We start from the raw sequence: 26,304 nt of genomic DNA on the forward strand, positions 1-26,304 counted from the left end.
CTGGAGGCAACTTTCCCTAATCTTTACATTCCAACCCATCCAGCGGGTTCCAATACTGAATAGTATTAATCTGGGAGGGCTTCTTGGAGGAGGTGAGGGTGTTGGAATGATGCTAGGCCACAAAAGCAGAAGGCTTCCAGTGTTGAATAATTCCACCTCGGTGCCCATTTGGGCCCTGCCCTTCAGCTCCCCTCTTCACAGTTTCCAGGGAGACAGTTTCCAGGGAGCTTGGAATCCTCATATTGATGTCACTTGGTAACCGGGAGCTGGTGGCTGCAGCCACCTCTCACGTTCTTTCCATCATCCTTGGCCCTCATCTCTGGCATGGGCTCTGCACGGCCCAGGTAGCGGGGGCCCAGCTGGGGAAGCACCTTCTCCCTGCTTCCCTTCTCAGCCAATCACAGGCCTCACAGGGACCCCTGAGACTCTTGTTGATGGCGGTAAGTCCACAGAAAGTGCCAGATGGACCAGGGGCGGGGCACCCTCAACCTCCAGACCCAGAGGATCCTCCCGTTAGTTCTCATCCATGGAGTACCCTGGGGTTCAGCGTGGATGGAACATAGTCCTGGCCCGAAGGGCTCCCAGCCTAGTGCAAGAGACAGAGCGTACCTCATTGTTGCAACACGCAGATGTTAGCAACTGTTACATGCTGCCGGCTGGGCCGCAGACTAGCAAAGGCGTGGCTCATCCTTGCGTGGGGAGGATAGCAGATGCCGTGGTATCCAACTCACTCCTTAGCAGTCACCTCTAAGCACCAAAGGCTACTTCCTCTAAACTCTGCGGTCCTCTACCTGAAGGCTTTTCATGCCCCCAGAAGCAGCCCTCAACCGCAGGGAGTGAGTGAAAAAAAATCAACTTAATTCTCTCACCCTCCATTGGGACAAGTCTAGTATGTGTGTCTCCCAGAGTGGCTGGATGGGACGGAGCTCAGGTGCCCAGAGGTAAAGGGCTCCAACACCTAACACCTCCCGGCCACTTCCCAGTCTCTTATCCCCACCCTTTTGCTGCTATTTCCTGGAAGCAGCTCCCAAATAAGCCATTCAAATCCCTGTCTCAGGTTGGCTTCTGAGGGAACCCAGACTGGCACAGGGAGGATGATTTATTACAGGGAAACAAAGTTCTGCGAAACTCGCGTTATACCTAATCATATGCAAAGCAGTGGCTGACCCAAGGGATGGGTAGGGGAGCTATCTGCCCGGGTACAAGCAATGAGGGGGGCTGTTGTCTGTAAAAAAGTTAAAAGCAGTAATTTAGCTGACCAAAGGCCTGTCTGCTTTTTATTGTCACTATACCGGCCATTATAATAAGCTTCAATGATAAAATTCTCCTCCCCCGTGAGACTGATGGCTCTTGCTGTCCCATGTCCCCTCCTTGGCACCCCACTGATGCCAACTGCACTGAGGACAGAGAAATTGATTGTAGGCAGAGGAGATGGGGGAAGGCCTCATGCAGGAGGCAGCAACAATGTCCTAAACACACAGCACTACCTGCATTTCACACCTCCACGCTTTGCATATGCCATTCCCTTTTACTGGGATGCCTTTTGTGCCTCAGTTCTCTCCCAATCGTCCATTATGATGCAGTGCAGTTGGGTATCTCCTCCTCCAAGAAGCCCTCCCTGACCCCCAGCCTGAATTAGATTGCCTCCTCTGGGCTTGCACAGACCTCCAAGTGCCCCTATGTCATGGCAGTCTTCACACTGGGTTACCTTTGTGAGTTTTGTGTGTTTTTTTTTTTTTTAATCACCAGACCATGGGCTCCAAAGTGTCAGGAACTACAGTCTGTTCATCTGGGGCCTGGCTCACAGTTGACACTTAGGAATGGGTCTGCCCCTGGGGCACCTCTGTGCGGTCCGCGGTCTGCATCCCCATCCATGGCAACACAGCCTATGGAGGTTTAGTGAACGAATGAATGGGTGCATGGGTGGAATTTTCAATAACCGGGGAAGACATTTATTTTTTTTTTATTTAAAAAAAAATTTTTTTTAACATTTATTTATTTTTGAGACAGAGAGAGACACAGCATGAACGGGGGAGGGGCAGAGAGAGAGAGAGACACAGAATCGGAAGCAGGCTCCAGGCTCTGAGCCATCAGCCCAGAGCCCGACGCGGGGCTCGAACTCGCGGACTGTGAGATCGTGACCTGAGCTGAAGTCGGACGCTTAACCGACTGAGCCACCCAGGCGGCCCCCGGGGAAGACATTTAAAGCAGAAGAGACAGAGCAAGTAAAAGCAGGGAGGCTTGAAAAGTGCAGAGCTTCTCAGTGGAAGGGGTAAACGGTCTTAGGCCGCAGGCAACATAGCTCAGGAGTCCATCAGCTTCAGCACCACCCACGGTGCGGTCAACATACCTGCAATCTACCTCAGACACTTAGCTGGAATCCCTGCCGATGGGGTTCAAGAATCTGGGTGTCCCAGAGAAATCCTGGGAACAAAAACATGTGGAGTGGCATGGGGCCAGCTAACAAAGTGAGGGGTGAACTGCAAAAAGGTGAGACCGGCCCCGTTAAGTTGAGCCCACACCAGTAATTCATTCACGTAGCATTCATTCATCCATTCATTCATTCAGTTAGTGTGTATTGAGCCAGGAAGGCACTCAGATATACCTGTGCACAAGACAGATATGATCTCTGCTCCCTTTTTCACCGTCTAGTGGGAAGAGAGTCATGAAATTAACAAGCAAGCAAATAAATACCTGATATAAGGTCAGGTTATGATTAACGCTTTGCAGGGAAGAAAGCAGGGTAAGGAAGGGATTAAAGAACAGAAGACATGGGGTGCCTGGGTGGTTCAGTCTGTGAAGTTTCTGAGTCTAGATTTTGGCTCAGGTCATGATCTCATGGTTCGTGGGATTGAGCCCTGCGTGGGGCTCGGCACGGACAATGCGCAGCCTGCTTGGGGTTCTCTGTCTCCCTCTCTCTCTGCCCCTCCCTCACTTGCACGCACACGTGCACCCTCCTGCTGTCTCTCTCAAAATAAATAAACAAACGTAAAAAAAACAATAGAAGAGGTTATCTTGGATGTAGCGTCAGGGAAGCCAGGGAAGTGAGAGAAAGAGTCACTTAAAATGAAGGAGCAAACCACGCAGATGTTTGAGGAAAGAACATTCCGGGCAGAGAGAGCAGCACATGCAAAGACCTGGAGAACAGAACGTGTGGGAGAGGAAACCTGGTTAGGTAGCTACTGCAATAGTCCAAGTATGGGATGCTAGAAGATCAGATCGGGGTGGAGACCGTGGAGGTGGTAGGAAGTGGTCAGATTCAGAATACATTTTGAGGGTAAAGTTGACTAGCTTTGCTTTTGAATCAGATGTGGGTGTGAGAGGATGGAAGTCAACGTTATTACAGCCAGGGGTGCAGGGGATGAGAAGAGAGTTGGAGGGGATGATGTCAGAGGGAGGTAAGGGGTGTGTGTGGGGGGGGGGGCGCAGACCATATGCAGGTTTCCAGAGATCATAGGGAGGACATGACTCTCCCTGAGTGTGTTAGGAGCCCTGGGAGAGTTTTAAGCAGAGGAGGAATGTGACTTGGCGTGTGTCCTAACAGAATCTCCGGTTGCAGAGTGTAGAACAGACTTTGGGAGACAAGAGATGAACTCAGGCAGTTCAGAGGTTGGTGCAGACATCCAAGTCAGAGGTGATGGTGGCTTGCTATAGGGTGCTGATTGGAATGGGAAAACTGAATTTACTTGAGCAAAAACAGTAAGCGGATTTAGAGAATCTTGTTGAAGAAATAGCAGGTGGCAAAAATCATAGAGGCGCAACTGCATCTTCTTGGAGGAAGCGGCTTCAATTCTCTGGGCTGGTTTTGTCATCTGCAAAACGGGGACGATAATGGAACACACCTCGCAGAGTTGTCGATAGGGTGATGTAGAGGTTTGGGCACAGGATCCAGCACACAATAAACATTTAATAAACTTTATCCTGGGAGCCAGACTGCTGGGTCCCGGTACCATCTCTGCCCCTCATTGTCTGGCTGAGTCATCTCGGGTCAAAATCACCCCTCTGTAAAACGGGGCTACCGTTAACGCTAACTGTATAGGGTTGGGTCGTGACGCTTAAATTAATGAATACACGTAAGGCATTTTGAATAAAGGGGCACGTAGCAAGCATTGCATAAGTGCCAACTATTATTATTAATATATTTTAGTCATATTTCATAAACTCTTCCTCCACCAGCATATGCCCACCCTATTCTGAGGATGGGAAGTCTGTGGCTCAGAACAAGGTAGCCTCTCCTCGAGGACCTAACCTAGGGTCCCGCGTGTGTGGCGATCTCTCCAACTCCCTGGAAAAAGGAGATTCCTGTTTTAAAGGACCGCGCCCCGCCCCGCCCCGCCCCGCCCCTCCTGCGAGCTGCGTGGCGGAACGTTTAAGCGCTGCGCTCGGGTTTCCAGTCGGCGCGCTGGTGCAACGGGTCAGGCGCTTGGAGTTACTTCCGGCGGCCGTGTTCGGCCCTCGGGCGTCTCCATTTTGGCCGCAAGTGGGGCTAGGCCAGGGCGGGCGGAGCAGCGGAGCGGAGCCCTCCGCGCTCTCAGGGCTGAGTCGGCTTACGGCATTCCCTCCCTTCCTTCCTCCCTCCGCCTGCAGAAGCCGGGGGAGCGCATGGCGGGCTTGGAGGTACTGTTCGCGTCGGCGGCGCCGGCCATCACTTGCGCGCAGGACGCTCTCGTCTGTTTCTTGCACTGGGAGGTGGTGACGCACGGCTACTACGGCTTGGGAGTCGGCGACCAGGTACTCCAGAGAGGCAGCCCGGGGTCAGGGTGGTGGTGGTATGGTGGTGGATCCAAGGTCCGGAGTTCTGGTCCAGAGCGCCTGGCCCTCCCCCCGCCGGAGTCCGGGCCTTGGGGCTCCTGGAACCTTCGGTATAGACAGCGGGTCGAGGAGCTCCTCTGCTATCCCAGCCCAGCGCCCCTCAACACAGCTGGGACAACATGATTTTGGAACCCAAGGACCAGAAGCTCGCTTCAGCATAGCCTGGCAGTCTCCCAGGCCAGGATCGTGTGGACCTGACGCCGAGACAGGGGCGTAGCTCCCCTGAGCACTCCTCACCTGCCTGAACTCCGCCAAGCTCCTTCCCGCATAGCAGCGGGGGGGGGGGGGGGGGGGGGGGGTTCTGTTCCCAATATTGCACTCGAACCTCCACCAGATATCTGAGTCCGAGCACGTTTATGGGGGCCCAGAGAACATACACACCCTTATCGTTTTACTGAAGGGTCCCGTGCAGTCTGCTCACCGCTGTCATCCCCAACTCAGGTTCTGGGATACAGCCCCCCCCCGGTACACACCTGCACTCTGTATGTGAGGGCCAGGTAAGGTTACCTCCTCAACAGCTGCCCTACAGGGTCAGCCCCTCCTGCTCGCAGGTCCTCTGACTGCCTCTCCGAGCTGGGGGCCTTGCCCTCACACCCAAAGAGCCCCGGGATTGCTGGGCCCAAGCTCCTGCATAATTCTTTGCTGGAGCCTTTGTTCATCTTCTCTGCCCCTGCTTTGTGGCTTTCACCCTCCACATCAGCTTCCTGGTGAGAACTGGGCTTGGCCCCCTTCCTGCCCCTTCAGTTCTCTTCTACTTCGGCAGAGAAAATATCCTCCCAGCCTCACTCCCCACATACACGTAGGATTCCAAGCCTGCCCCTTCCTGTCACCGTTCTTCTCACCCTCGGAACCAGCATCAGCTCTGGGGAGCGGGGCACCTCACCCCTTGCATCTCTTACGGTGCGATTTTTAACCTTCTCATTTTTCACTGCTTCAGTTCTCAAACTCCCTAATCCTGAGTGTCTCAGGTATACACTTAGCATCTCGGGTTTTCCTGTCCTGACACAGAGCTTCAGGGATCCCTCCTTAAATGCAGTTTGCACATCCTGAGCACCGAGAGGCAGGCACTCCCTTCCACCCCCTGCTGCCCCATTCCACCGTCCTGAGCAGTGAGCCAGACCGCTGCCCCATCTCACACTTCACACCCAACACCGGGAGTCAGATTAGAAGTACAAGAACTGTCATGGATGTCTGGCTTTTTTTATCCTCCTAGACTTCGAGTATCCCACGGGGACCCCAGATACACACTTAACAGCTCCATCCCTACCCCCTTCCAGGCTCACACATACTTCGTCCCTCATGTGGCATCTAGGACAGGAGATACGGCTAGAAAAGAAAGGGCAGCCACACACACACACACACACACACACACACACTCTCTCTCTCTCTCTCTCTCTCTCTCTCTCTCTCTCTCTCTCTCTTGGAAGCAGAAACCATGTTTTCCTCCCAGATAGCTCAGTTCTGGGCCTTTCCGTCCATCTTGCACTTCACTTCCCTTGCCTTTCAGCATTCAGGCCTTGGGACCGGGTAGAGATGGCGCCCCGAAGTGTCATTCTCCCCCCTTCTGGTGCATAGCGGCCCCAAGAGAAGCTGTTGCCTCACTTGCCTCACGTCGCCTTTCTGATCTTGAATGGCTCTTCCACTTGCCCAGTCATGTCACCTCAGCGTGGCCTGGGAAGTCCAGGCAGCTGCTGTACAGGATGGTGCCGAATGCAGTGGGATTGGAGAGCAGAGGGGGAGGAACACTTATTTGGTCTGGTTCTGTCCTTGGGGCTCCTCTGTGGGCCTTCTGTTTCCCTGACCCCTTGCCCTGTCCTTCAGCTCTAACAGGTCTGCCCTGCTCTCTGCCCCTCCTCATGGACCTCACCTGGTTTACTTCCAGCTAGCTACTTCTGGTCTGACAGTCAGAATCTGTCCCCCCCAGAACGGGAACTTGTTACAGAGGGCCTGTGTGACTCCCTTCTCCCCATTTCACAGGGACATATCAACACAGCAGATCAGCTCCCAGCATTGTCCCTTCACACACCCGTCCACAGTTCTGAATTGCTTTGACAGCTTAGGGACATCAGTTCCTATAGGTCATTGCCTCCTTCGGCATCCTCCCCTTGCCGAATTTTCAGGTGAACTGTGCAGAAAGAATGCGATCTCATTCTAATACTGGTTTAAAGAACAGAAAAGGTCCTTCACTGATTCCTAAAGGTCCATCTAATTCCACTGTGTTCATGGTGCCACGTGTTGCGTTCATACAGGCCAGAAAAAGCTGCCAGCCCCAGATATCTTACGGAAGGCCAGGGAGGGTGGGGATGAAGGTTTGAAAGGCACTGCCCACTGTCCATGTGTCCCCCGCCCCAGTGCTAAGTCCTGCGTGCCCTCTGGGGATGGGTGTTTGTATTGCACACTGGTGTGTCTGCTTCTGTGCCCTTTGTCACAAGTGCTGCTAAAGCTCACATTGCACTTCCCCTTCTCTACCTGCTGCTGGAGTCAGCGTCCCCTGGAGCAGAAGGCCTGTAGAGAGGCATCTTTCCTATCAGTTTATTTAAAAGAGGGTTTAATTGTCTGCCTTGAGACCAGCAGACTCAACTGAGACCAACAGTGTTTGCCATGCCTGGAGGATGTTCATGTTGCCTCTCCAGCCACCTTCTGCTCCTCACCCTTCTAAGGGTGATAAGAGAGAGGAAGGTCCTGGAAGTATGTGCCTGATCATTTAGCATATTGACAGTTAAATACAAAGTTGTCTGCTTTTCTCTTTGGTTTTATCTCCTCTTGTTCAGGGAAATTGCACATGTAAAACTTGGTTAGAGGAGCAGTGAGGCCATTGGCTTCAATAAAAATTGACTGTTTGAATTTGGAGCACTTCCTCGAAGTGAGTGCTGCTCCTCCTAAGAGCTTTACAGAGGTGTCAGGTGGGTCAGGTAGCAAGGGGTTAGAGATGGCCATAGGTAGAAGTCAGAGAATCTTGTTTCCTGTTGGAGGAATCTAAAGATTTTGACCGTAGAGAGAAAATGCCCAAGATGATGTTTGTGTTTCTTTGGGTGGATTTTAGCCCAGAGACCCTGGGATGAACTCATGGTCACTGAAGAATGCTTAGGATTTTGCCTAAGTGGGCAACTATCTTTACTTTCTAGGGGCCAGTCTGGTGGACCTGGCTGGGAAAAATCTCCAGCCATAGACCAAGCAACCAGGAGCACTGAAGCCCAAACCCAGCTGTGCACCTGACTTACTGTGACCTTGGGCCCTTCCCAGCCCCTCTCAGCCCTTAAATTTTTCGCCTGAGGGTGTTAAACTGTATAACCATATACTTTGGCTACTTTCCAGCTGCAGCTTTCTGGGGGGCCCGATACTGATGTCAGTGTCTAGAAGACAGTTGAATGCCGTGTTTGGCCTGATTATCACCCAGAGCCAGTCCCTCTTGGTCCCACCTGTTTTTCCCATTATCAGGGCAGCCCTTGGGCTGGTACCATCAGTTCCCCCCGGCAGTGAGAGACATAGGAGAGTGAGCCTAATGAATTATCTATACTCCGAGGAAGAATTCTGGTGGGTTAAACGCCGTATGTGGTGGATATAAACATAAATTCAGAGGCCTCTGACAGAACAAAAACGAGGCATGTTGTCAAATTCTTGGCTTCCAAAGTAAACCTTAAATCCCCGGCACTAAACCTATTAACAGGAAATCTACCCGGTTGGATGTGGGGGATTGTTTCTCTTCATCACTTCGTGGACTGTTCTGACTCGTTTCACTTGCGGTTTTTGTCACTCTCGTTTCTTTGCTTCAGGCCTGTGAGTTTCCTTGTCATCCAGCCAGCTCTTAAACCATGCCAGTTGCAACATCTTAGGTTGTATTGGGGACCACTTCTCCCTTTGGATGCCTGAGCACTAAGGGTGACCAAAGAGAGGCCCACAATTCTCTGCCTTTGACCTCCCATCGTCCTTGGTGCGTGTAAGGGCTGTGGTGCCCGTTTTTGTGTTTTGCTGTTGTTTTTCATCTTTGGTCCAGCTTCTCCCAACATACTCTCCTGAGTACAGAGCTTCCCAGTCAGTCCACTTGCTTGTGTTTAGCCACATAAATAGGCATCCATGAAAAAAGTATATAGAGTGTTTTTGTGTGTTTTAAAAATCTTTTACATGAGTGCTACCTAGCTGTAAATCACATTTTTTCTTAATTTTTAAGGAAAGTTTAAGTTGTATTTTTGACTAATATCTGTATGATGCTACAATTTGACCTAGTTTGTTTCTTGTAACTCCTATATAGTATTCCACTGTGAGCATATCTTTTCATTTCACCTCCACTTTGGTGCTCATGACAAGGTTGTGACGAAGGTCCCTTGTCATGACCCCTGTGCTTTTGTGCACAGGGTTTCTTCCAGGAAGAGAGGTTTGGGGTCATAGGGTGTCAGCTTACCTAATCGCACCAAATACTGCCAGATTGCTTTCCGGAGGGGTTGTAGGAATGTAAAGGGCCACCAGCGGTGTCTGAAGGTTCACATTCTCCCCACACCCACATGAACACCCGGCCAAAAAAAAAAAAAAAAAGAAAAAAGAAAAATGGATAACACCCGTCTGATGGTTGTAACCTGGAATCTCATTATTTCCACCTGTCCTTCTCTGGATGCTAGTCAAGTTTTTAACAGCCCTTTATGTACTGTTATCTGCCGTTCTCTTTTGCTTGTTCATATCTTGGCCAGGTTTTCAAGTGGGTTCCTAATTTTTATTGTTCATTTTCCAGGCATTCCCTTAATGTGCTAGTTATTAATCCTTTTTCATTTGTAGCCATGGCAGAGTGGCTGCCTGTTAGTGTTGCAGTGTCTGTCGTTGAGCAGAAGCTTTAAATTTGGAACAGTCTCAAAGACAGTACTTTTTCTCATTTATGGATCTCAAGAAATCTTTCCCCACCTGTAAATCACTCTATTACTGTAGAAATAGTTTAGGGGTGCCTGAGTGGCTCAGTTTGGTTAAGTGTCTGGCTTTTGATTTTGGCTCAGGTCCTGATTTCACGGTTTCTGAGATCGAGCCCCGGGTCGGGCTCTGCACTGACAGTATGGAGCCTGCTTGGGATTGTCTCTCTCTCAGCCCCTTCCCGCTGCTCGCCATGTGCATATGAGTGAGCACTCTCTTTCTCTCGAAATAAACTTAAGAAGAAAGAAAGCTTGGGGACACCTGGGTGGTTCAGTAGGTTAGGCATCTAACTCTTGATTTCAGCTCAGGTCATGATCTCACAACTCATGAGCTCGAGCCCCATGTTGGGCTCTGTGCTGACAGCGCGGGGCCTGCTTGGGGTTCTCTGTCTCCCTCTCTCTGTCTGCCCCTCCCTTGCTTGTGCTGTCTTTGTCTCAAAAATAAGTAAACTTAAAAAAAAAGAAAATCTTGATCTTTAAAAAAATAGTGTAGAAACTGCTTCTCAAACTTTAATGTGTAAAAGGAAAGTCCTAGAGTTATTTAAAAAGAAAAAGAAGACATCACAACTCACAGTGATGCATTTTTACACACACCAGCTTGGCAAAAATTTTTAAATTGGACAGTGACGGAGTTGCTGACCATGTGGAATACAAGAACTCCTATGTTGTTGGTGGAAGTGTAAAATCAGTACCTCTTTGGAAAACAGTTTGACTTTATGTCATGAATTAGAAGTTCTTTCCTCGTACGCACTCTATGGAAGTTCACTACGTGCACGCTAGGACGTGTGTACACAGATGTTCACAGCAGCCTCATTTATAACAGCCAACCTGTACACAGTCCAAATATGCATCCCCACCGAATGCGTACCTTGCGACGTGTTCACGCAGCGCCACACTGTATGTAGCTGTGAACTTCACGGCAGCGGGGTGCTGTATCATGGATCGTATGTGGTTAAACACTCTGAAACAGATGAACCTCAACAGTATCAAACGACCACCACGGTAGCCTGGACGAGAGTGCACTAGAATCTTTATTTTTAGATAACGTTTTGGTGCTCCTGTTACAGATGGTCCAGGTTCTGAGCTTTGAAAACTGCTGCCTTAGAATTTCATAGTATCCCTTCAGGAGATTGGCCTGATTCTTGGGGAGGGAGGTGGAGAGGACATTATTAGTAAACCCGAGGCGACGGATTCTGGACAGGTTCCAGTACTGTGTCACAAAGGCAGGCAGCTACAAGGCAGAAAGCACTAGAGCAGGAGCCCAGAGATAGATCCCAGACCTCTGACTTGGGCCTTTTGTTTCTGTTGACCTCCATGTCCTTAACCTGTGAAATGAGGGAGTGGGATTAGATTATCTGTGAAGTCCTTCCTCGCTCTGTGCTCTGAGGTCGTCATCTCCTCTCAACCCTGGTGTCTTCTCAGCCGGGTCCCAATGATAAGAAATCAGAACTGCTCCCAGCCGAATGGAACAGCAATAAAGACCTGTATGTCCTCCGGTATGAGTCGAAGGATGGGTCCAGAAAGCTCCTTGTGAAGGCTGTCACCGTGGAGAACAGTGTGATCATCAATGTGCTGGTGAGTCTCGGGGACATGTTGGTATCTGCTGGTGGGAGCACACGTTGTGATCACCTTTGTGTAGCTCATTTAACAGTACAGATCAAAGGCCTTAAATGTTTGTGAGGCCTTTATCCAAGGGATCCTACTTTTGGAACTGAGGCAAGAATCCTCAATATAAAAAAGCTTTGTGTTCAAAGATATTCACCTTCTGGTTTTATCAAGGGAGGGACTTTTCCATCACTGGGGAATGATTATGTAAATTAGGATAAATCCGTTCACTGACAACAGAGGAGGAAAATGCTTATTGTAGGCCCAGAGGACGACTATTCTTTGGATAAGCCTAGCTCTCTGCTATCCTGGAGCCCTTACGTTTCTTATTTCCAGGGATGGAAAAAACTTCCCCTCCACTGTGGGCCACCTCACCCGCACCCTCCTCTCTGCCTTTAGCCCCTGCTAACTCCCTCCCGTTTTTCACTTCCTCAAAAAGTGCAGTCCTGACTACCTACTCTCACCTGCCAGAAGAATCTAAATTATGCCTCTCTACTTCATCATTTTATTTCCTTGCCTGGTACCTACCACAGTTTGTAATTAGGTATTTAGTGTTTGTATTCTGCCACTGGACTGTGCACCACGGGGGCAGTGAACTCTTGTTAAGTTTGTCCTGGTTGTCTCTGCGTGCTCATAGAAAAGTACCATGCAGTCTACATACATTCCCATGTAAAGATATACTTTATTTGTTTTAACTATGAGGTAGTCTCTAATAACCATAATGTATTTATCCCTTTCTGTTTTGATGAACATTTAGATCTTGTATCAGACAGAGTTCTTAGTAAAAAAATAACAAAATTGCCTTAGGTTAATTTAAACAGATTGGCTTTATTAAAAGAGGTGGAATAGTTCACTGAATTATTGGAAAGGCTAGAGAAACAGGTTCAAGGCTGGGCTTTCAAGACAGTCCCTCAAAACCAGGCCGTAGAAACCACTGCTGCTGCTGTCGCCCCAGGCATTAGGTGCCGGCTGATGCCACAGGCCCTCGGCACCTTCTCGTGAGCCACTGGTGTCTCTGTGCCTCCCCTCTTTAGCAAGATGTCTGCCCCTGGCTTTTCCATGTTGCTGCCTCCAAGCCAGAGACGTGCATCCATTTGGCACCTCAATTACATGCCTGTGCCCAAGCTACAAAAGAGCCTGGGAAGTAGGTTTATTGGGCTCTGCCCTACAAAGGTAATATTCCCAAATCAGAGAAGCCCCCTCTGCATTGGAAGTATTTCGCGTATTACAGACATTCCTGGTATGTTCCTTTGCTCATGTATATTTCCTTAAACTGAGTATTTAATTGTTGTTCTCTACTCACCCATTAGCCCAGAAATCTCCCCAGTCTTTCGTTTTCTGTTTTCATTTTTCTAGGAATGTGGCTCACAGCAGGTATCAGATTTGACACTGAACTTGGATGATTATGTCGATTCAGAACACCTGGGTGACTTCCACAGGTACTTCTAAGTGATGGCTTTTCCCTGGGAAAAAGACGAGAGAAACAAGGGAATAGGGCAGAGAAGTCGAGAGAGTCAAGAAAGGTTAATAGAATGGTCTTTGTCTCCTGGGCACAGTCACTTCTCAGTTCTCTTTTCTGTTTTTAATTTATTTTAAGAGAAGATTCACATGGGAAGTGCCACGTGAAGTAAAGTGATGTAATCAAGCATCCACAAGTGCTACAGTGGCCGCAGGGGAGCGGTGGGGTCAGTCAGAAGAGGCTCCTGGAGGAAAGGTGTACCTAATTCGATCTCCGCTTCCAACTTTGTTTTCTCTTAAATGGACTTTATTTTTTAGCGCAGTTTTAGGCTCACAGTGAACGAGCGCAAAGAGTTGCCATGAACACCTCCCCCTCCAACCACCCACACGGCCTCCTTCACCGTCAGCGTCCTGCACCAAAGTGCTGCATTTGTTATAGTGGAAGAACCTCCATCAATACACATCCTCACCCGGACTCCATAGTTGACCTGCAGGTTCACTGCGGGGAATGTCGGAGTATGTTTGCTTCTCTAAGAAACTGCCGTGCTGTCTTCCATGGTGGCAGTACCATTTCGCATTCCCACCAGCAACGTATGAGAATCCCTGTTGCTCCACAGCCTTGTAAGCGTTTGGTGGTGTCGGTTTTGCAGATTTGGCCATTCTGATGAGTGTATGGTGGTATCTTGTTGTAATTTACAGTTCCCAAGTGACACATGATGCCGAGCATCTTTCCATATGCTTTCTTGCCATCTGCACGTCTTCTTTGGTGAGGTGTTCATTTGGGTCTTTGGCCCATTTTTTCATTGGTCTGTTCTCTTACTGTTGAGTTGTAAGAGTGCTTTGTATATTTGGGGTACAGTCTTTTATCATATGTGAGTTTTGCAAATATCTTCTCCCGGTCTGGCTTATTTTCTCATTCTCCTAACGTTTTATTTTGAAATTTGCTACCCCACAGAAAGGATGGTTTGTAAAAGTATTACAGTGAACGCTCGCATACCTGTCATCTCTGTTGACCAGTTTTTAACGTGTCGCCACATTTGCTTAGTTTTGCTGTGTGCTGTTCTGTCCTTGAACCACCTGAGAATTCCTTCCACGCTTTGTGAACCTTCACCCCTAAGCTCAAGCAGTATCTCCGTATTCATCAAGGGCACCTCCTATATAATCTTAACACAGTTATCATGCTCAGGAAATGAAACGTAGATATATGACTGTCCTTTCATACACAGTCTGTTGATGTTTCTGCGGTCATCCTGGCGGTATCCTTTTTAACTAGTCTTTTGGCTCTTTGGGGGTTTTTTCTTACCCAACCAAACATCACATACTGCATTTATTTTCCTGGCTCTTTAATTACTTTTAATCCAGAACAGTTTCCTAGATGTTTATTTTCCATGGTTTTGGTATTTTTGAAGACTTGAGGTCAGTTGTTGTGTAGGAGGTTCAGATTGTTTCCTCGTGATCAGGTTTATTAGGTTATTTCCTCCTCATTTGATTCCGGTTGAACATTTTTGACAAGAGCACCCCATAGGTGAGGCTGTGCTCTCAGGGTGTTTGCATCAGGCATAGACGTCTGTCTTGTTGACTTGGTTCATTTTGATGACTTGGTTAGGACAGCGTCTGCCAGCTCTTTCTATAGTGAAGGCATCTGTTTTCCTTTGTGTTTCATCAGCGATCTGCGGGATTATGCTAGCAGACCATACTGTCTTTTACCCGGTAGTTTTGGCATCTGTGGATGATTCTCGCCTGAGTCAGTTACTACAGTGATGTTTGTAGGGCAGTAATTTTCTACTCTAATCATTCTAACTACATTTATCAGCATTTTTTATAAAAAAGAGTTTTCTATTCTCCCTGTCCCCTTTATTTTTATTTCCTTTAAATACCAGTGTAGACAATGGATTCTTTTTTATTCTAAGTTATGGTCCATTTCTATCATGCTTTGGATGCTTCAGTTGTTCCAGAGTTGGCCAGTGGGAACCCTTTCAAGCTGCCTCTTTGTCCTTTTGACATGTCCCCATCACTCTTAGAGCGTTTCACACTTTCTGGCACAATAAAATATTCCCGCCTTCCCTTGTAATTTCCTTGCCCCTGCCTTGTAATCAGCCGGTTTTCTAGGGAGCCATGATTTCTGTTAGTGGGGAATCGTATTTAACAACCAAAATCTGGGCCCTGAATGTGCTCATTAATACAAGGATACTATTGCTTCCAGGCCCTGTAGATTAGAATAGAGCTTGAAAGCTTTTTCCTTAAAGTCTTTTCTTAAATTTTAAACTGATGCTTTCGTTTTTAATCTAACACCAAGGGATTCTTAACTCTCTTATTCCGTACTTGTATCTCCTTCTGTGGCGTGGACCCTGATTTCCAACAGTATCAGCATATTTACTCATTTGTTTGATCCTGAAGTACACACATAGTTTCTGAACTGCGACGTCAGTGCCAACGAAGAACAAGTCAACCAAGTAAAGTTCCAAGTATAATTTCTTTCCAATTCTTTTGTCCTTCAACTGTGTCCCACTGAGGATGTTATAGTCAGAGTATTGTGTTCAAAATGTACTTAGATTAATGCTGCTTTCTCCTTAAGTGTAATGACATTATCTGTTACATAGTCAGGCCCAGTTATTTCCACTTTATTCCATTTTAGGGACTTTGTTGCCATCCTGATCAGCCTCCTTGGTTAGAGGAAGCCCGGCATCACCGTAAATTCACAGTCACCAGAACTGCCTAGAAACCCTGTTGTGTTTTTTTTTTTAGTGTTTGTTTATTTTTGAGACACACACACACACACACACACACACACACACACACACACTGACCAGGGGAGGGGAAGAGAGACAGAGGGAGACACAGAATCAGAAGCAGGCTCCAGGCCCTGAGCTGTCAGCACAGAGCCCAACACGAGCTGTCACGAACTGTGAGATCATGACCTGAGCCGAAGTCGGACGCTTAACCAAGCCACCCAGGCACTCCTGTGTTGTATTTTATTATGTCTAACCCCCTCCACTCCTCTCAGACTTCCAAATCACCTGCCTCCATCATTGTCTCTGCCCCCTTCCATGTGGCCTTTACGTGAGGAGATGCCTACTTCTGTTCCTGCTTACCACCTTTCAGTCGATTTCCCACCCAGTAGTCGGACCAGCCTTTTAAAACAGATAATAAGATTGTGGCTAAAACGCTTGCTTGAAATCCTTCAGTGGTACCATGTCACTCATGTTAGGATGGCTACTGTCAAAAAAAAAAAAAAAAAGAGAACACAAGTGTTGGCCAGGATGTGGAGCAATTGGAATGCTTGTGCACCATTGGTGGAAACATAAAATGGTGCAGCCACTATGGAAAACAGTGTTGTGGTTCCTCACAAAATTAAGTTACCATGGGGTCCAGCAATTCTACTTCTGGGTGTAACCAGTAACATTGAAAGCAGGGTCCAGAATAGATATTTGCACACACATGTTCATAGAAGCATTTATCATACCAGCAGAAGTTGGAAGCCATGTAGGTATCCGTGAATACCTAGAACAGATGCATGGATAAACAAAATGTAGCGTATACAGACAATGTGGTCGGTGACTACATTTGTTCAGCTTTAAGAAGGAAGGAGAAGCTGACACATGCTGCAACGTGGAATAACCTCGAGGGCCTTATGCGGAGCAAAATAAGCCACCCACAGGCAGACAGACACTTAGTATGATTCCGCTGAGATGAGGTGCCTATAGTAGTCACATTCATAGAGACAGAAAGTCAAATCGTGGCTGCCAGGGGCTGGGAACGTGGAGAATGGGGAGTTACTGTTTAATGGGGACAGAGTTTCAGTCTTGCAAGATTTCTGAAGACGGACAGTGGAGGCGATTGCACAATAACGTGAATACACCACTGAACTGTATGCTTAAAGATGGTTACGAGGGTAAATTTTGTATGTATTTTCTCGCAGTTAAAAATTCTTGTTAATCTGAAAGATACCTGAAACCCTTCAGCGAATGTCGGTTGCTCTTAGAATAAAGAACAAACTCCTTGAGGAGGCCTAAAGCGTAACCCCGTCCTGGACCACTTCGCCCCTAGTTCCTGTGTCTCAGCCTCCATGCCCTGCTTCCTCTCCCTTCTGCAGAGCTCTTCCCTGTGCCTAGAATACTCTCCCCAGCTCCCCATGCAGCCAACTCCTGTTCTCTCTTCAGTTCCCATTGAAGAGTTCTTCAGAGAAACCTCTCCTGCTCCCCACCACGTTTGAGCTTTCGAAACCCCCTTTTCAGCATTTACTAAGTGGGTGTTCTATGATCAGGGTCGCTCTCCCCCACCGGCTGTGATCCCCTTGAGGGCAGGGCCCGGGTCTGTTTCGCGTATAGTGGACTGTGGCATGGAAGAGAGAGGCGAGGCCAGCCCAGAGCTGCTGTTGTGGGCGCTGCCCGCTCCGTGACCCCCACGCTCCTAACGTGGGTAAGGGAAGGACTGGGAGTCTTCCTCTTGATTCTTCAATCTGGAATTCTATCGTGGGAGAAGGTGGAAGAACCCAGGTACGGTACGAGGCTGCGCATGCTCATTGCAGCTTTTAGCCCTGAGCGGTGCTGAGAGAAAAAGTGACCGTGTCTCCATTTCTTTTTTGTGAATACGTTTTTGTTGTTGGGGCTTTGTGTTGGGGGAGTATTTTGTTTTTTGTTTACCGTGAAATGAGGGACCAACAGTACTACCTCGCGGCGTTGTGAGAACAAAACAAGATGTCAGCACAGAGTGTTCGGTGCTGGGTGCAGCAGCTCTTAGACATGCAAAGGGGAAAAATCTGATCACCGGAATCATCTCCATGGAAACTGAGGCTCTGTGAGCTGGCGTGTGGATCTGCCTCTTAATCATAAGGCTCCCTCCCTCTCTGCTCTGTCTTATTGCCGGCGACACTGAAGTGCCTGCTTCTAGTCACCTTCCCCCACCAGGCCCTCCTCTTTCGGTCTTCATGACATGTCTTGTCCACTCTGGGTGGGGATTTGTGCCCCTTGGTGAGCAATCTCTGATTTGCTAAGGGGTCCGAACCTGTTCCTTACTGCCAAGCCTCTTCTCTTTCCACTCCTTCAGGATGACAGGCCACAGGCTGTCTTTTGCTGCTACCAAAATGGCAGTGCTACTAAGGCTTAGAAATTGTGCAGAACTTCTTCAGTGCTTAGCAGTTTTTAAATCAGACCTGAGCTCTACAGGTAAACACACACCCTCCAGAGGGAGATCGTAGGCCTTCCAGCCGGCCGTATCACACACAACCTCATCTGATTGAAAGGAAAGGGGACTTAGATTTATCCCTTCCACCCAGCTTGCTCCGGGAAGCAGCAAGGTCCCCATAATTCTAGGTTTTGAGCAAAACCCTGATCTTTATAGGGATGTAGAGACCACAGGCCCACAGATCTCCCAAGGCCTTGTAGGTGTTAAGACTTTTGAGCCACGGAACTCTAATTCAAGCACAGTGTTCTTTAGGATTGACATATTAAACTAGTTAAAGTAAAATTGCTCCGATGGGAAGGGTAGGGGCAGGAAATGAAGATCCCTGGGTCCCATCCACTGGGCTTTCTCTCTTGCTCTCCTTGGGCCCCCTTCTGTGCGAGAGAAAACTCGAAATTGCTGGTCTAGTTTAATATTCTCTGTTCTTCTTATGGTTATAAATATTAATTAAACCTTTTATTTTGAGATAATTATAGTCTTGTTGTAAGAAATAATACAGACATTTTTTCGTATCCTTTATACGTTTTACCTCAGTGATAACATTGTACAAAACCTTACTGGATACTACAGCCAGGATGTTAACGTTGATATAATGATACAAAGCCTTTCTATCACCGTAATGGTCCCTTTTGATGCCCTTATGTGGCCACCCCACTCCCTCCCCATCCCTAACTCCCTGGCAACCGCCATTTATTCTCCGTTTCTAAAATTTTCTCATTTTCAAAAATGTCTTATACATGGAATCATACAGTATGTAAGCTTATGGGATTGGCTGTTCTCAGCGTAGTGCTCTTGCCATCCCTCTGAGTTGTTGCATGCATTGATAGCATGTTCCTGTGTAAAGCTGAGTGGCACTTCACCGCATGGGCGTGCAACAGTTTGTGTAACTATTCACTCCTTGAAGGATATCTCATTGTTTCCATTGTTGCACTATTACAAATGAAGGTACTAAGGATGTTCCCGTGCAGGCTTCTGTGTGGATGTGATTCTCCCTTCTCTGTGATAAATGCCCAAGAGCACGATAGTAGTTGCATGTTTAGTTTTTTAAGAAACTGCCGAATGATTTTCTACGGTGTCTGTACCATTTTATGTGTCCACTGCCGGTGTGTGAGTAATAAGGTTTCCCCGCACCTTCACCAGCATCCGGTGTGGTCACTCTATCATTTTAGTTATTCTGACACGTAGTGATATCTCATCGTGGTTTTACTTTATATTTCCCTAATGGTTAACAATGAGCATCTTTCCGTGTGTATCTGCCGTCTGTGTGTCTTCTTTGGTAAAATGTCTGTTCGTGTCTTTTGCCCATTTTGTTTGGATTGGTTGGGTGGGTTTTTTTTGTTTTGATTTTTTTAACTGTTGCTCATTTGAGAGTTTTTATATTTTTTAGATGCAAGTCCTTTCCGAGATGGTAGCTTATAAATGTTTTCTACCAGACTGTAGTTTGTTTCTTCATTCTTTTAACAGGGCCTTTCACAAAGCGGACCTTTTAAATTTTGATAATACTTATTTTATCAATTTTATGGGTCGTGTTTTTGGTGTCAAGAACGCTTTGCAAACTACCTCTAGCTCCCCAAGATTTTCTATGGGTTTTTTTTTTAATGATTTTATAACAACATCTTTGATTTGTTTTTTTAATTTTTTTTTCATGTTTTATTTATTTATTTTTTTTGAGAGACAGAGGGAGGCAGATCGTGAGTCAGGGAGAAGCAGAGAGAGAGAGGGAGACACAGAATCCGAAGCAGGCTCCAGGCTCTGAGCTATCAGCACAGAGCCCGACGTGGGGCTCAAACTCACGGACCATGAGATCATGACCTGAGCTGAAGTTGGACGCTCAACTGACTGAGCCACCCAGGCATCCCTCCTATGTTTTTTTCTAAACATTTTATAGTTTCATGTTTTAGAATTAAGTCTGTGGTCGGTTTTAAGTTAACTTTTGTATAAGGTATGAAGTTCAGACAGGGGCTTCATTTTCTTGCCTGTGGATGTCCAGTTACTCCAGCACCATTTGTTCTTCCTTCACTGGATTTGCTTTTACAGCTTTTTCGAGAAGCAATCGTCTCTGTTTATGTGGGTCTATTTTGGGGTTTTCTATTTTTTCCCATTGATCTTTGTGTGTGTCCCTCTGCCAGTGTCAAACAGTTTTGATTAATGTAGCTACATAGGAGACCTTAACATTGAGTAGAAATGATTTCTCTCACCGACTTTTTCTTGTCAAGATAGTCTTAGCTATTCTGGGGTCTGTGCCTTTCTGTACAGACTTTAGAATAAGCTTGTTTATGTCTATAGAAACCTTGCTGGGATTTTGATAGGGGTGGCATTAAACCTATAATGAGGAAAATCGACATTTTTACCATGAACATGGTGTATCTCCATTATTTAGGTCCTACTTGATTTCTTTCATCATCATTTTGTAATTTTCAGCAGATAGATCTTATTAAACATGCTTTTGCTATTTCTTCTCTGCAGGAGAGGAGTGATTGTAAATGGTGTTCTGCTCTTAGTTTGATTTTCAAATATTTGTTATTGGTGTATAGAAATGCAGTTTATTTTTGTAGATCATTTATATGCAGTCACCTTGGTGAACTCAGTGTTCTTGGAGTTTTTTTGAGGATTTCTTGGTAACGTCAAGATAGACTATCATGTCATGTGCAAATAGGGGCAGTTTTATTCTTTGCTTTATTCTGTGCTTTTTCTTTCCTTTTTCTTATTTATTTATTGCCTTATTGCAATATGTTATTTAAGAGTGAGTGGTGAGAGAGAACATCCTTGCCATATTCCCAGTCTCGGAGGCAAAGTGTTCAGTCTTTCATTATTATTATTATTATTTTTAATTCTACCTTTATTTACTAGATCTGTAATAAATACTTCTGAAAACTCATGTAGTTAATGTATATAAAGGACTTAGAACAGTACCTGCCACATAGTAAATGATCGGTAAATATTAGTTGTTACATCATTATTACTCCACTCATATGACCAGCCTTCTTCCAAAATTCAGTATTTAAGGTCCAGAGAACATACTGCCTAGGGATATATACCTATAGGTGTATATCCATATAGGAATGGAATCCATATCTGCCTATTCAGTGGCTTCCCAGTAAAAGAGAAACTTAATTTGTAAGACTTTTTTTTTTTTTACCTCTATTCCCATTCCAGTAAGCCAAAAGGGGATAGAAAGCCACAGTGTAGCTTTTCTTCCCTCCTTCCCTAAGTCTCTCCCTCCCACTTAGCTTCAGAAATACCCTCCAATCAACTCAAGTCTAGTATGTTGTTAACTGTAGGTTTTCGTAGGTATTTAAAAAAAATTTTTTTTAATGTTTATTTATTTTTGAGAGAGAGAACGTGAGCAGGGAAGATGCAGAGAGAGAGACAAAATGTGAGGGTGGGGGGGCAGAGAGAGAGAGGGAGACACAGAAACCAATGCAGGCTCCCGGCTCTGAGCTGTCAGCACAGTGCCCAGCGTGGGGCTTGAACTCACGAACCGTGACATCAAGACCTGAGCCAAAGTCGGATGCTTAACCGACTGAGCCACCCAGGCACCCCGTAGGTATTTTTTATGAAGCTCAAGAGGTTCCTCTCTTTTCCTAGTTTGTTGAAAGTTTTTCTCATGAGTGGATTTACATGTTGGATTTTGTCCAGTGCATTTTCTGCTTCAATTGATAGGATCGTGCGATTTGTCTTAGCTTACTGATATGGTAGGGATTCGTGAATACTGAACCATCCTTGCATACCAACAGTAAATCCTTGGCATATGATTCTTTTTATATATTTTTAATTCAACTTGTTAGTGTTTTCTTGAGCATTTGTGCATCCCAGTTCATGGGAAATACAGGTCTGTAGTTTTTGTTTTTTGTACTCTCTTTGGTTTTGATATGAGGCAATACTGGCCTCATAAAATGAGTTGGGAAATATTTCTTCATCTTATGTTTTCTGGAAATAACTGTAAATTGGTGTTAATTCTTCTTTAAACGTTTGGTGGCATTCTCCACTGAAATCATCTGGGTCTGGAGATTTGTTTTGGGTGCTTAAGTATGAATTTTGTTACTAGAATAGAACTATTTAGATTATCTATTTTATTTTGGCGGAGTGGTTAGATTGTGGTTTTTGATGACTTGGTCTGCTCTGAGTTGTTGAAGTAAGTTGTTTTTAGTTCTCTTATGACCGTTTCAGTGGCAACAGATGTGTTTTAATAGCCCATGTCACTCTCGATATTGGTGATTTGTGTCTTCTCTCTTTTTGTGTTTGCCAATTTTGCTAGAAGTTTGTCAATTTTATTCATTCTTTGGATGAACTAGTTTTTTTATTGATTTTTCTCTATCATTTTCCTGTTTTCTCTTTCATTGATTTTTATTCTTTATTATTTCCTTACTTCGGCTTGCTTCAGGCTTAATTTGCTCTTTTTCTGTGTTCTTGAGGTCTGAATTGTGATTATCGATTTCTTTCCTCTTTTCCAGTGTTTTTAGTGCTAAGAAGTTTTTTTAAAAATTTTTTGTTAATGTTTATTTACTTTTTGAGAGAGAGACACACACACACACACACACACACACAGAGCATGAGCAGGGGAGGGGCAGAGAGAGAGAGAGAGAGAGAGACACAGAATCTGAAGCAGGCTCCAGGCTCCAAGCTGGGGCTCAAATTCACAAACCGCGAGCTCGTGACCTGAGCTGAAGTTGGATGCTTAACCGACTGAGCCGCCCAGGCGCCCCCCCCTTTTTTTTTTTTAAGTTTTTTTATTTTGAGAGAGAGCAAGAACACACGTGAGCAGAAGAGGGTCAGAGAGAGAGGGGAAGAGAGAAAATCCCTAGCAGCCTCTACGCTGTCAGTGTGGAGCCCAACATGAGGGGCTCTATCTCATGAACCCTGAGTTCATGACCAGAGCAAAATCAAGAGTAGGACACTTAACCACCCAACTGCCCCTAATAGGTTGTATTTTTATTTTTATTAAGTGCTTTATAGTTTTTTTTCATGTCTTCCTCTTTGATCTGTGGATTATCTAGAATCATATTGCTTAATTTCCATGTATTACAGATTTCTTTCCGTTTTGATGTTTAGTGTGAATCTGTATGGTCAGAGAACATACTCTTTATGACTTTAGTTTTTTAAAGTTTGTAAGATTTGTTTTTTGATCCAGGATATGGCTCATTTTAAAACATCGAATTTTTAGAAACTCTGGATCACTGCCCACTCATCACTACCTCTGTCTGCCTCAGCACCTCAGCTACAACTTACAATTCTTGTCTGTCACAGGCAGAGAAAAGAGACCCAGAGCAGCCTTCCAAGAACCCCTGAGTTAATGACAGGACTGGACCTTGAGCCCTCAGAGCCCTCCCTACCTGGACCAGGAGCCTGGTTCATACTCCCCGAGGAGGCTTGGTCGTCCGTGACCCTTCCCATGACACATGATGAACACACAATGAGGCCGAGGGTGGGGTTGGGCAGGTAAAGAGGAGTAGCCAGTCCAGGCCCTGCGCCCTTACACCCTCACCTTTCTAATGGGGTGGTAAACGAGGAGGGGCAACTCAGATGCCTGAGAAGCTTAGGCCCAAACCTCGGAAACAACACCGGGCTGTTGCCCCCCTCACACAGGTCCGCCGGGCGGCCCATTCCCACCCTTATAAACAGCCCAAGCGCAAAGCTAAGAGCCGTCGGGGCCGCCATTGCCGCCGACGTCGCCGCTGCCAGAATAGTGTGTGTGGGGTTGCTGGCCAGGTGCAAGCAGCTGATAGCTCGTCTCCTTCCTGCAGGACCTACAAGAACAGCGAGGAACTTCGGTCTCGCATCGTGTCTGGGATCATCACACCTATCCATGAGCACTGGGACAAGGCTAGTGTGAGCAGTCCCCACCGGGAGTTTCCCCCTGCCACTGCCAGAGAGGTGGACCCCCTTCGGATTCACCCACAGCACCCACACACGAGCCGGCAGCCTCCCTGGTAAGTACAGAGCCCCCATCAGGCAGCCCATGCTTCCGCAGGGCTCTGGCCTTTAACCCTTCTGCCACCTGACTCCCTCTCTGACCTCCATGCATCTTCAACAAATTGTCAGAGTCTTGGCAGATGGAGAAAGAAAGTGGAGACGTCAATGGAGCGGTGAGTTCTTGTACTGCTCCTAGTCACCCTAACTCCTCAGGTTCTCCAGGCTGCAGTGACCTGGGCCAGGCGTTTCAGGGAATGTAGGGATGCAGAAGTACTTGCCCAGAGGGGATGTAAGCCCAGTGTCTTGCTTGTTTCATTTCATCCATTGTAGTTGCCTAAACCTCTTTGACAACTTCAGAAGTTTTCCAAAATGCCATGGGGTATGAGCATGTCACATCCAAGATCTTAGCAGGTTAGGGTGGCAGCATTTAGGACAGGAGACTTGTTGGGCACCTGGGTGACTCGGTTAAGTGTCCAACTTCAGCTCAGGCCATGATCTCACGGTTCATGGGTTTGGGCCCCTTGTCAGGCTCTGTGCTGACAGCTCGAAGCCTGGAGCCTGCTTTGGATTCTGTGTCTCGCTCTCTCTCTGCCCCTCCCCTGCTCACAGTCTGCCTCAAGATACCTCTCTCTCTCTCTCTCTCAAAAATAAATAAACTTAAAAAAAGAAAAAAGACAGGGGACTTGTGCTCTGAGGTAGGAGACAGGAACCAGGGGGAGACCTTAGTCTCTGGCTGAGACAGAACTTGCCAATTTAGAGTCCACAGTGTAGTAGTAATGGGGGGTGGGGAGTTCACTGTGGAGCCACTAGTAAGCACTCAGGAAATGTTAACTGCCATTGATATTTTATCCTATTTTGCAGTTCTGTGTCTTTCATTAATTAAAAAATGGGAAAGTGAATCGTTAGGGTAAGTAATAATTGGTACATCCCTTAGGCACTCTTCAGAAATCCTGGGGAAGGGTGAATAATAAAAAGTAGTTGAAGGGGTTGGCAGCTTGTCTGATCTAACCTCCTTATTTTATAGATAGGAACAGAGATAAGATGGCCTGCCTAAGGTCACCAGCCACTAATAAAGAGGCAGGGCCAGGGCTACGGCTCAGATATCATCCCAGTGCAGTGCTCTGTCTGTGATGTTCCCAGAAAACAGTGACAAGATTTCAGAACAAGCCCCGGACAACAATCAAGGGCAGAGAGGGCAGGAATTTTTACAACTTAAGTAGGTAGTAATTCTCAGCTCTCTCAGACTCACTGCCCATTTCAAACAAATATTCTGTGAAATCTCCTTTACTTCTCTTGAACTGAAATTCATAGGTAAAAATGGCACCTGGGCAGCTCAGTCGGTTAAGCATCTGACTCTTACTCTCGGCTCAGGTCATGATCTCACGGTTTGTGGGTTTGAGCTCCATGTTGAGCTCTGCCCTGACATCGTGGAGCCTGCTTGGGATTCTGTTTCTCCTCTCTGCCACTCCCCTGCTCACTCGCTCTCTCTCTCCCTCTCTCTCAAAATAAATAAACTTAAAAAAAAAAAAAAAGATTCTTGGGGCACGTGGTTAAGCATCCGACTCTTGCTTTCAGTTCAGGTCATGATCTCTTAGTTCGTGAGTTCAAGCCCTGCATTGGGCTCTGTGCTGACAGTGCAGAGCCTACTTGGGGTTTTCTCTCCCTCTCTGCCCCTTCCCTGCTCATGAGTGCACGCTCTCTCTCTCTCTCTCTTTCAAAAGTAAATAAACTTAAAAGATTCTAAAATAAAAAAATTCATAGCTAATCTAACTGAATGCATACTTCAAAAGGAATCAGTATAAAGTTCTAACTGTAATATAAATGAGAAGCAAAAAGAAAGTAATTAATAATAAGGTAATGTACATTTGATCATGTAGATGCCTGAACACCATTACAGTGGAAAATGTAGTCAGACATTTGCACTTGTGTGTGGAGTTATCTTGAATTTGACAGTAACAGAAGCTGACATATACAGATGCATTGTAGCAAAACTCAGACTGTATTGCTGTATTGCTATTACAAACTATTGCTGTTACATGATTTTTCTGAAATGCTGCACAGCTCTTAGGAGACTGGCAAACAGAATAGTAGATGGACAGTGTCTCCTATATAAAATGGTCTCAGACTCCGGTGATTTGTAACAAGACTTTCAAAAGTTGTGTGGGATGCAGGTGATTCTTACAATGTAGAATTCATTATGTAGAATGCGCAGTCTGCCTTAAGTACCATAAGGCCCCTCCAACCACTACGGCAAACAGAAATTCTCCCAAGGCTTCCGCAACAGCACCTGGAGGCTCCCCCACCCTAACTGGGAGTCAGACCTCGAATTTATAATTGTGAAGATAAAATTTCCTAGCCTTGGAAGAACTGAAGGAATCCAAAATCACCATGTTGCAACTTCTCCTGAAATAATGTACGTAGGCACAAATGGTCAATGTTTGCT

General features: G+C 46.5%; 1 protein-coding gene across 2 annotated transcripts in view; it reads left to right on the plus strand.

Annotated features, from left to right (window-relative positions):
- Positions 1–279: 279 nt before the first annotated feature.
- The window catches only part of PSMF1 (proteasome inhibitor subunit 1), a 46,098-nt gene continuing 20,073 nt past the window's right edge, over positions 280–26,304 (plus strand). The window contains exons 1-5 of one of the 2 annotated variants that reach the window (XM_053200137.1): positions 280–440; positions 4,588–4,731; positions 11,127–11,279; positions 12,666–12,748; positions 23,693–23,878. In XM_053200137.1, the coding sequence (XP_053056112.1) occupies positions 435–440; positions 4,588–4,731; positions 11,127–11,279; positions 12,666–12,748; positions 23,693–23,878 (572 nt within the window). In that variant the 5' untranslated portion in view covers positions 280–434. Of the gene's footprint in view, positions 441–4,348; positions 4,481–4,587; positions 4,732–11,126; positions 11,280–12,665; positions 12,749–23,692; positions 23,879–26,304 lie in introns of those variants that run through there. The other variant, XM_027069751.2, reaches the window with a different exon arrangement.

This window comes from Acinonyx jubatus, chromosome A3 (genome assembly GCF_027475565.1).
Source record: "Acinonyx jubatus isolate Ajub_Pintada_27869175 chromosome A3, VMU_Ajub_asm_v1.0, whole genome shotgun sequence".
NCBI lineage: Eukaryota > Metazoa > Chordata > Mammalia > Carnivora > Felidae > Acinonyx > Acinonyx jubatus.